Genomic DNA, 11346 nt, shown 5'->3' with positions numbered 1-11346 from the left:
CCTTTCCTTGGATATCCCAGGGATTCGCTGGGAATTCCTGCCCAAGATCCCACCCAAACGACTCCCGCCCGGAACGGCCCCTGGCCTGGGCGCCTGGACCCCGGGAAATCCCGGGAAAATCCGGGAAAAGGCAGGGAAAATCCGGGGAAAATCCAGGGAGAATCCAGGGAAAATCCGGGAAAAGGCAGGGAAATCCCGGGGAAATCCCAGGAAAAGGCAGGGAAAATCCAAGGAAAATCCCGGGGAAATCCCGGGAAAGGCAGGGAAAATCCCGGGAAAAGCCAGGGAAAATCCGGGGGAAAGGCAGGGAAAATCCCGGGGAAATCCCAGGAAAAGCCAGGGAAAACCCAGGAAAATCCGTGGAAAATCCCGGGAAAATCCCGGGAAAAGCCAGAGAAATCCAGGGAAAATCCAAGGACAATCCAAGGACAATCCAAGGAAAAAACATGGAAAATCCAGGAGAATCCGGGATCTCCCGCTTTTAGGGCAGCGCCAGTGGCTCTGGGTCCATCCGAAGAACGAGGGAATTTGGGATTCGGGGTTTTTCAGGATCCGAGGATTTGGGAGGTGGGAAAGGCCAAAGGATTCATCCCGATTCTCCAGAAATCCCGAGGGATCGGCGGCACTCCATCCCCCCGCGGCTGTGGGGTTGGGATCTGCCGGATCTCCCCTTTTCCCGGGAAAAGGAGGGAAGGGACGGAGAGGGAGCGGGGGGAAAAAAAAAAAAAAACGGGAAAACATTCCAGATTTTCGGTGGTTTTGCGGATTTATTCCCAAATCCGGAATTCCAGGACTCATTCCAAGGGCTGCAAACCTCGGGGAGAATTCCTGGGAATTTTTATTTTCCCTCCTCACACCCAAAGATCCCCTGAGGCAAAAACCCCAAAATTCCCAATCCTGGGTTTGTTGGGATTCCCAACAAAATCCTTTCCCAGTTTTTTTTTTTTTTTTCCCGGGGATTTGCCTCATCCAGGGAATCAAGGAGCGGGAATTTTGCAGCTTCCCAAGGAATTCCTTCAATCCCACTTTGTTTTCCCGGGATAAATTTCAAATTTTTGGGGGAAAAAAAAATAAAATTGGATCCGGTCAGGAGCGAATCCCAAAGATTTCCAGGGATTCTTTGGGATCATTCCCTGCCCTGCTGGGAAGAGGAATTATCCCCAATTTTTCAGGATTTGGGAATAAAGGGTGAAGGAATTGTCCCCAAAGTGATCCCAAAGTCAAGGTGGCCCCAATCCGGGTTATTCCCGATATTCCAGGGGATTCCCAGAAATTCCCAAATTCTCCCGAATCCGAGGGTTCGGATCCCAAAATTTTGATTCCCACAAAATCCGGGGGAGAGCCCGACAAATTCCAGCTGGGATCAAAAGCGGAAAATCGGATTGGTTTAATGGGGCTGGAATTGGTGGGATTGATGGGATGGATGAATGGAATGAATGGGATTAATGAATGGAATTGATGGATAAATAAAGGGAATGAATGGATAAATGAATGGAATTAATGGATAAATAAAGGGAATTAATGGATAAATAAAGGGAATGAATGGGATAAATGAAGGGAATTAATGGGATAAATAAAGGGAATGAATGGGATAAATAAAGGGAATGAATGGGATAAATGAAGGGAATTAATGGGATAAATGAAGGGAATTAATGGGATAAATAAAGGGAATGAATGGGATTAATGAATGGAATGAATGGGATAAATAAAGGGAATAAATTAATGGAATTAATGGGATAAATAAAGGGAATTAATGGATAAATAAAGGGAATTAATGGGATAAATAAAGGGAATTAATGGATAAATAAAGGGAATGAATGGGATAAATGAATGGAATAAATAAAGGGAATTAATGGGATAAATAAAGGGAATGAATGGGATAAATGAATGGAATTGATGGAATTGATGGAGGAAAATGGGATGAATGGAATTGATGGAATAAATGGAATAAATAAATGGAATAAATGGGGAAAATGGAAAAAAATGGGACAAAATTAATAAAGGGAATAAATTGAATGGATGGAATAAATGGGGGGAAAATGGAATTAATAGAAAAAATGGAATGGATGGAATGGATGGAATAAGGGAATAGATGGAATTAATTGAATTATCTGAATTAATTGAATAAATGGAATGAATGGAATAAATGGGGGAAAAATCAATAAATGGAATTGACGGAAAAATGGAATTGATGGAATGAATGGAAAAAAATGGAAAAATGGAATTAAGAGAAAAAATGGAATTGATGGAATGGATGGAATAAAGGAAAGAAGGAATAAATGGAATGAAATTAATTATCTGAATTACTTGAATAATGGAATGAATGGAATAAATGGAATTAAAGGAATGGATGGAATGGATGGAATAAAGGGATGAAAAAGGAATAAATGGAATTAATTGAATTATCTGAATTAATTGACTAAATGGAATGAAGGGAATAAATGAAATAAATGGGGAAGAATGGAAAAAATGGAAAAAATGGGAAAAATGGAAAAAATGGGAAAAATTAAAGGAATGGATGGAATGGAATGAATGGAATAAATGGAATTAAAGGAATGGATGGAATGGATGGAATAAGGGAATGAAGGAATAAATGGAATTAATTGAATTATCTGAATTAATTGAATAAATGGAATTAATGGAATCAATGGAATCAATGGAATAAATGGGAAAATGGAATAAATGGAATTAAAGGAATGGATGGAATGGATGGAATAAAGGAATGAAGGAATAAATGGAATCAATGGAACAGATGGAATGGATGGAATTCGGGGAATTGAGGGAATTAATAGAGAGAATGGAATAAATGGAAAAATGGAACGAATGGGAAAAATGGAATAAATAGAATAAATAAAGTTAATGGAGCTAATTGAATGGATGGAATGAACGGAATAAATGGAATTAATGGAATGGGAATGATGGGAATAAGGGGAACGTTTGGAATAATGGGAATGGGACCAAGCAAATCCCAGCCTGGCTTCTCCTCATTGCTGGTGTTGAGGCAAAGCCCAAGGGATAAAAATGGGATCAAAAATGGGAAAAACGGGATCAAAAATGGAGAAAATGGGATCAAAGTGGGGAAAATGGGATCAAAAAATGGGAAAAACGGGATCAAAATGGAGAAAATGGGATCAAAGTGGGGAAAATGGGATCAAAGTGGGGAAAATGGGATCAAAAATGGGAAAAACGGGATCAAAAATGGGGAAAATGGGATTAAAGTGGGGAAAATGGGATCAAAAAATGGGAAAAACGGGATCAAAACGGAGAAAATGGGATCAAAATGGGGGAAAATGGGATCAAAATGGGGAAAATGGGATCAAAGTGGGGAAAATGGGATCAAAAAATCGGAAAAACGGGATCAAAATGGAGAAAATGGGATCAAAATGGGGAAAATGGGATTAAAAGGGGATAAAAATGGGATGAGAGGGCTCTCTGCAAGAAAAAATGGGATAAAAATGGGGAAAACGGGATAAAACCAGGATGAGAGCTGCTCCAGAGCATGGAATTCCCAGCTGGAATGATTCCCACTCCAGTATTCCCAATTCCCTCCCCCCTGGCTGGATCCCACACGGGAAATCTGGGAAAATCCAGGAAAATTCAGGAAAATCTGGGAAAATTTGGAAAAAAATCTGGGGAAATTTGGGAAAATTCAGGAAAAATCTGCGAAATTCAGGAATATCTGGGAAAATTTGGAAAAAAATCTAGGAAATCTGGGAAAATTCATGAAAAATCAGGAAAAATCTGGGGAAAAATCAGGAAAAATCTGAGGGAAATCTGGGAAAAATCTGGGGAAATTTGGGGAATTCAGGAAAAATCTGGGAAAATTCAGGAAAATCTGGGAAAATTCGGAAGAAAACCTGGGGAAATCTGGGAACATTCAGGAAAATCTGGCGAAAATCTCGGGAAAATCTGGGAAAAATCTGGGAAAAATCTGGGGGAAATCTGGGGGAAATCTGGGGAAAATCTGGGGAAAATCCGGGAAAAATCCGGGAAAAATCCGGGAAAAATCCGGGGGAAATCCGGGGGAAATCCGGGGGAAATCTGGGGGAAATCTGGGGGAAATCTGGGGGAAATCGGGAAGAGCAATCCCACCTGGAGGATCCCAAAATCCCGCCCCCCCCCGCCGCCGGTGGAAATTCCAAGCAAAGCCAGGGCAAAGAGGAATTGCAGACGGATTTGTATTTCCAGCGGGGCTTCCCGTTACATCGAAAGGGATTTCTCCGGGGAGGCGCCGCGCCGAGCCGAGCCGGGCCGAGCCGAGCCGAGCCGGGCCGAGCCGAGCCGAGCCGAGCCGGGCCGGGCCGAGCCGAGCCGGGCCGGGCCGGGCCGAGCCGAGCCGAGCCGGGCCGGGCCGAGCCGAGCCGAGCCGGGCCGGGCCGGGCCGAGCCGAGCCGAGCCGAGCCGAGCCGAGCCGAGCCGAGCCGAGCCGAGCCGGGCCGAGCCGAGCCGAGCCGAGCCGGGCCGGGCCGGGCCGAGCCGAGCCGGGCCGGGCCGAGCCGAGCCGGGCCGAGCCGAGCCGAGCCGGGCCGGGCCGGGCCGGGCCGAGCCGAGCCGAGCCGGGCCGAGCCGAGCCGAGCCGAGCCGAGCCGAGCCGGGCCGGGCCGGGCCGAGCCGAGCCGAGCCGAGCCGGGCCGAGCCGGGCCGAGCCGAGCCGAGCCGCGGGAGAAGGAGACTCCTCCAGGACGGGGAATTCCAGGACGCGCTTTGCCGGCCGCCTGCCCAGTTCCAGGGATTCTCCTCAGTTGTAGGAGAGGTACTGGATGAGCCGGGGAGGGATCTGCAGCTTGGAGAGCTCGGCCAGGCCGCGGCGGGCGGCGGCCGCGCGACGGACCGTGACCCGGCACAGCTGCGCCAGGCTCAGGGGGGTCTCTGCGGGGGGAAAATGGGGTCAGAAACGGGGGAAAATGGGAAAATTGGGAGCAGAAATGGGGAAAATGGGGTCAGAAATGGGAAAAGTGGGAAAATTGGGAGCAGAAATGGGGAAAAAGGGAAAATTTGGATCAGAAATGGGGAAAGTGGGGTCAGAAATGGGGAAAATGGGAAAATTTGGACCAGAAATGGGGGAAAAGGGAAAATTTGGACCAGAAATGGGGGAAATGGGGTCAGAAATGGGGAAATGGGAGAAAAATGGGAGAAATGGGAGAAATGGGGGAGAAATGGGAGAAATGGGGGAGAAATGGGAGAGAAATGGGGAAATGGGGGAGAAATGGGAGAAACGGGAGAGAAATGGGAGAAATGGGGGGGAAATGGGAGAAATGGGAGAGAAATGGGGAAATGGGGGAGAAATGGGAGAAATGGGAGAGAAATGGGAGAAATGGGAGAGAAATGGGAGAAATGGGGGAGAAACGGGGAAATGGGGGAGAAACGGGGAAATGGGGGAGAAACGGGGAAATGGGGGAGAAATGGGGAAATGGGGGGAGAAACGAGGTCAGAAAGGGGAGAAAAGGGAGAGAAATGGGGTCGGAAACGGGAAAAACAACCCGGGAGCAAAAGGGGAGAGACGGGCCCAGGTGGTTCCGGTGCCCAAATTCCCCGAGGGGGGAAGAAGAGCGAGAGCCGGGCATTCCCCGGCGCGCTCACTCTCGTAGTACTCGAAGCACTTGGCGGCGGGGGCTGCTGCTCCAGGTGTAATCCGAGGGTTTCTTGCCCCGGTTGTCGCGGGCGTAGATGTTGCCCCCGAACTGCACCAGCATCTCCACCAGGTCCACGTTGCGCACCTTGGCCGCGTGGTGCAGCGCCGTCTCGTGCAGCTTGGCCGCGTTGACGTTGGCGCCTGCCGCGGGGACAGCGGGGTGGAGGGGAAAGGGCGTCAGCCGGGGAAGGGGTTGGGAATGGGGGAATGGGGGAATGGGGGAATGGGGGAATGGGGGAATGGGGATAATGGGAGAATGGGAATAATGGGGATAATGGGGGAATGGGGATAATGGGGGAATGGGGATAATGGGGAAAATGGGGGAAATGGGGGAATGGGGGAATGGGGGAAATGGGGGAATGGGGGAAATGGGGGAATGGGGATAATGGGGGAATGGGGATAATGGGGGAAATGGGGGAATGGGGGAATGGGGGAAATGGGGGAAATGGGGGAATGGGGGAAATGGGGGAATGGGGATAATGGGGGAATGGGGATAATGGGGGAAATGGGGAATGGGGGAATGGGGGAATGGGGGAAATGGGGAAATGGGGGAAATGGGGGAATGGGGGAATGGGGAATGGGGATAATGGGGATAATGGGGATAATGGGGGAATGGGGATAATGGGGGAATGGGGGAAATGGGGGAATGGGGAAAATGGGGGAATGGGGGAATGGGGGAATGGGAATAATGGGGATAATGGGGGAATGGGGATAATGGGGGAATGGGGGAATGGGGGAATGGGGGAATGGGGATAATGGGGGAATGGGGGAATGGGGGAAATGAGGGAAATGGGGGAATGGGGGAATGGGGATAATGGGGATAATGGGGGAATGGGGATAATGGGGGAATGGGGGAAATGGGGGAATGGGGGAATGGGGGAATGGGAATAATGGGGATAATGGGGGAATGGGGATAATGGGGGAATGGGGGAAATGGGGGGAATGGGGAAAATGGGGGAATGGGGGAATGGGGGAATGGGGGGAATGGGGGAATGGGGATAATGGGGGAATGGGGGAAATGGGGGAATGGGGGAATGGGGGAATGGGGATAATGGGGGAAATGGGGGAAATGGGGGGAATGGGGGAATGGGGGAATGGGGGAATGGGGGAATGGGGGAATGGGGGAATGGGGGAATTGGGGGAAATGGGGGAATGGGGGAATGGGGGAATGGGGGAATGGGGGAATGGGGATAATGGGGGAATGGGGGAATAGGGGAATGGGGGAATGGGGGAATGGGGGGAATGGGGGAATGGGGATAATGGGGGAATGGGGGAAATGGGGGAATGGGGGAATGGGGATAATGGGGGAAATGGGGGAAATGGGGGAATGGGGGAATGGGGGAATGGGGGAATGGGGGAATGGGGGAAATGGGGGAATGGGGGGAATGGGGGAATGGGGGAATGGGGGAAATGGGGGAAATGGGGGAATGGGGGAATGGGGGAATGGGGGAAATGGGGGGAAATGGGGATAATGGGGAAAATGGGGGAATGGGGGAATGGCGGAATGGGGGAATGGGGATAATGGGGGAAATGGGGAAAATGGGGGAATGGGGGAATGGGGAAAATGGGGGAAATGGGGGAATGGGGATAATGGGGAAAATGGGGATAATGGGGATAATGGGGGATTGGGAATGGGGATAATGGGGAAAATGGGGATAATGGGGGTTTGGGAATGGGGATAATGGGGGAATGGGAATGGGGAAAATGGGGGAATGGGAATGGGGATAATGGGGGTTTGGGAATGGGGATAATGGGGAAAATGGGGGAATGGGGGTTTGGGAATGGGGAATAATGGGGAAAATGGGAATGGGGATAATGGGGTGTTGGGAATGGGGGAAAATGGGGGTTGGGAATGGGGAAATGGGCATTTGGGGAATGGGAAAAATGGGGATTTCAGGTGGGAAAAGGGGAATTTGGGAAGGGGAAAGAGGATTTGGGCAGGAAAAAGGGAATTCCAGGTGGGAAATGGGTAAATCTGGACAGGAGAATGGGAATTCCAGGAGGGAAAAGGAGATTTATAAAGGGAAAAGGGAATCTGGACTGGGAAAAGGAATTCCAGGTGGGAAAAGGGGATTTATGCAGGGAAAAGGGAATTTATCCAGGAAAATGGGAATCCAGGCAGGGAAAAACAGGATCAGAAATGGGATCAGAGGGGTCTGTGCAGGGAGAGCCGGGATCAGGGATGGGATCCCAGGGTTCCTCCTGGGATCAGGGATGGGATCCCAGGGTTCCTCCTGGGATCAGGGATGGGATCCCAGGGTTTCTCCTGGATCAGGGATGGGATCCCAGGGTTTCTCCTGGATCGGGGATGGGATCCCAGGGTTTCTCCTGGATCGGGGATGGGATCCCGGGGTTTCTCCTGGATCAGGGATGGGATCCCAGGGTTTCTCCTGGATCGGGGATGGGATCCCGGGGTTTCTCCTGGGATCGGGGATGGGATCCCAGGGTTTCTCCTGGGATCAGGGATGGGATCCCAGGGTTTCTCCCGGGATCGGGGATGGGATCCCGGGGTTTCTCCTGGATCAGGGATGGGATCCCGGGGTTTCTCCCGGGATCGGGGATGGGATCCCAGGGTTTCTCCTGGATCGGGGATGGGATCCCAGGGTTTCTCCTGGATCGGGGATGGGATCCCGGGGTTTCTCCTTGGATCAGGGATGGGATCCCAGGGTTTCTCCTTGGATCAGGGATGGGATCCCAGGGTTTCTCCTGGATCGGGGATGGGATCCCAGGGTTCCTCCTGGGATCAGGGATGGGATCCCAGGGGTTTCTCCTGGATCGGGGATGGGATCCCAGGGTTTCTCCTGGATCGGGGATGGGATCCCGGGGTTTCTCCTTGGATCAGGGATGGGATCCCAGGGTTTCTCCTTGGATCAGGGATGGGATCCCAGGGTTTCTCCTGGATCAGGGATTGGATCCCGGGGTTTCTCCCGGGATCGGGGATGGGATCCCGGGGTTTCTCCCGGGATCGGGGATGGGATCCCAGGGTTCCTCCCGGGATCGGGGATGGGATCCCAGGGTTTCTCCTGGATCGGGGATGGGATCCCAGGGTTTCTCCCGGGATCAGGGATGGGATCCCAGGGTTCCTCCCGGGATCGGGGATGGGATCCCGGGGTTTCTCCTGGATCGGGGATGGGATCCCGGGGTTCCTCCTGGGATCAGGGATGGGATCCCAGGGTTCCTCCCGGGATCAGGGATGGGATCCCAGGGTTCCTCCCGGGATCAGGGATGGGATCCCAGGGTTCCTCCCGGGATCAGGGATGGGATCCCAGGGTTCCTCCCGGGATCAGGGATGGGATCCCAGGGTTTCTCCTGGATCGGGGATGGGATCCCAGGGTTTCTCCCGGGATCGGGGATGGGATCCCGGGGTTTCTCCTGGATCGGGGATGGGATCCCGGGGTTTCTCCTGGGATCGGGGATGGGATCCCGGGGTTCCTCCCGGGATCGGGGATGGGATCCCAGGGTTTCTCCTGGATCAGGGATGGGATCCCGGGGTTTCTCCTGGATCGGGGATGGGATCCCGGGGTTTCTCCCGGGATCGGGGATGGGATCCCGGGGTTTCTCCTGGATCGGGGATGGGATCCCAGGGTTCCTCCCGGGATCGGGGATGGGATCCCGGGGCGTGCGCTGGGAGAGCCGGGCCCAAAGGCGGGTGTGCAGGAGCGGGCTCCGAGGGCCCTGCCCAGGCCCCGCCCCTGGGGAGGATCCCGGGATCCCGGGAATCGCGGGAATCGCGGGAATCGCGGGAATCGCGGCCGTACCGGCCTGCAGCAGCAGCTTGACGCAGTCGAGGTGCTGGCGGGCGCAGGCCACGTGCAGCGGGGTGCCGAAGTGACAGTCGTGCGCCTCCAGGTTGGCGCCCACCTCGATCAGCAGCCGCACGCACTCCGGGCTGCCTGCGGCGGGAGAACGGCGGAGAACGGCAGGAGCCGCTGAAAACCGGGAATTCTGGGCCCGGGAACAGCCGGAACCGGGAATTCTGGGCCCGGGGAACAGCCGGAACTGGGAATTCTGGGCCCGGGGAACAGCCGGAACCGGGAATACTGGGCCCGGGGGGCAGCCGGAACCGGGAATTCTGGGCCCGGGGAACAGCCGGAACCGGGAATTCTGGGCCCGGGGGGCAGCCGGAACCGGGAATTCTGGGCCCGGGGAACAGCCGGAACCGGGAATTCTGGGCCCGGGGAACAGCCGGAACCGGGAATTCTGGGCCCGGGGAACAGCCGGAACCGGGAATTCTGGGCCCGGGGAACAGCCGGAACCGGGAATTCTGGGCCCGGGAACAGCCGGAACCGGGAATTCTGGGCCCGGGGAACAGCCGGAACCGGGAATTCTGGGCCCGGGGGGCAGCCGGAACCGGGAATTCTGGGCCCGGGGAACAGCCGGAACCGGGAATTCTGGGCCCGGGAACAGCCGGAACCGGGAATTCTGGGCCCGGGGAACAGCCGGAACTGGGAATTCTGGGCCCGGGAACAGCCGGAACCGGGAATTCTGGGCCCGGGGGGCAGCCGGAACCGGGAATTCTGGGCCAAGGGAACAGCCGGAACTGGGAATTCTGGGCCAAGGGAACAGCCGGAACCGGGAATTCTGGGCCCGGGGAACAGCCGGAACCGGGAATTCTGGGCCCGGGGAACAGCCGGAACCGGGAATTCTGGGCCAAGGGAACAGCCGGAACCGGGAATTCTGGGCCCGGGGGGCAGCCGGAACCGGGAATTCTGGGCCCGGGGGGCAGCCGGAACCGGGAATTCTGGGCCCAGGGAACAGCCGGAACCGGGAATTCTGGGCCAAGGGAACAGCCGGAACCGGGAATTCTGGGCCCGGGGAACAGCCGGAACCGGGAATTCTGGGCCCGGGGAACAGCCGGAACCGGGAATTCTGGGCCCGGGGAACAGCCGGAACCGGGAATTCTGGGCCCGGGGAACAGCCGGAACCGGGAATTCTGGGCCCGGGGAACAGCCGGAACCGGGAATTCTGGGCCCGGGGAACAGCCGGAACCGGGAATTCTGGGCCCAGGGAACAGCCGGAACCGGGAATTCTGGGCCCGGGGAACAGCCGGAACCGGGAATTCTGGGCCCGGAGGGCAGCCGGAACCGGGAATTCTGGGCCCGGGGGGCAGCCGGAACCGGGAATTCTGGGCCCAGGGAACAGCCTGGGTGTCTTTGGAGAGGGAAAAATGGGAAAATCCAGGTGAAAACTGGGAATTCTGGCTCCAGGAAACAGCCTGGGTGGCTTTGGAGAGGAAAAATCCAGGTGAAAATTGGGAATTCCTGGTCTCGGGAATAGCCTGGGTGTCTTTGGACAGGAAAAAATGGGAAAAGCCAGGTGAAAAATGGGAATTCTCACTGCTGGGAACAGCCTGGGTGGCTTCGGACAGGGAAAAATCCAGGTGAAAACTGCGGGAGAAAATGGGGAAAATGGGGAAAAGGAGATCAAAAATGGGATCAGAGGAGTCTCTGCAGGGAAAAATGAGGGGAAAAGGGAAAAATTGGGAAAAATGGGATCAGAAATGGGAAAAATGGGATAAAAATGGGGAAAATGGGATAAAAAATGGGATCAGAGGAGTCTCTGCAGGGAAAAATGGGATAAAAATGGGATAAAAATGGGATAATGGGATAATGGGATAAAAATGGGATAATGGGATAAAAACAGGACAAAAATGGGAAAATAGGATAAAAACGGGATAAAATAGGAAAAAATGGGATGAAAATGGGATAAAAAGA

General features: G+C 53.7%; 1 protein-coding gene across 1 annotated transcript in view; it reads right to left on the bottom strand.

The window, feature by feature from the left end:
- Positions 1-4657: 4657 nt before the first annotated feature.
- ASB13 (ankyrin repeat and SOCS box containing 13) overlaps positions 4658-11346 on the bottom strand; it is a 12106-nt gene continuing 5417 nt past the window's right edge. The window contains 4 exon segments of the mRNA XM_066182645.1: positions 4658-4869; positions 5581-5611; positions 5613-5773; positions 9391-9525. Coding sequence (XP_066038742.1) covers positions 4739-4869; positions 5581-5611; positions 5613-5773; positions 9391-9525 — 458 coding nt within the window. The 3' untranslated portion in view covers positions 4658-4738.

This window comes from Chamaea fasciata, unplaced genomic scaffold, assembly GCF_029207755.1.
Source record: "Chamaea fasciata isolate MVZ Bird 193981 ecotype frontalis unplaced genomic scaffold, bChaFas1.0.hap1 SCAF_5, whole genome shotgun sequence".
NCBI lineage: Eukaryota > Metazoa > Chordata > Aves > Passeriformes > Sylviidae > Chamaea > Chamaea fasciata.
The sequence above is the reverse complement of the archived record's forward strand: the minus strand, read 5'-3'. Positions and strand labels throughout refer to the sequence as shown.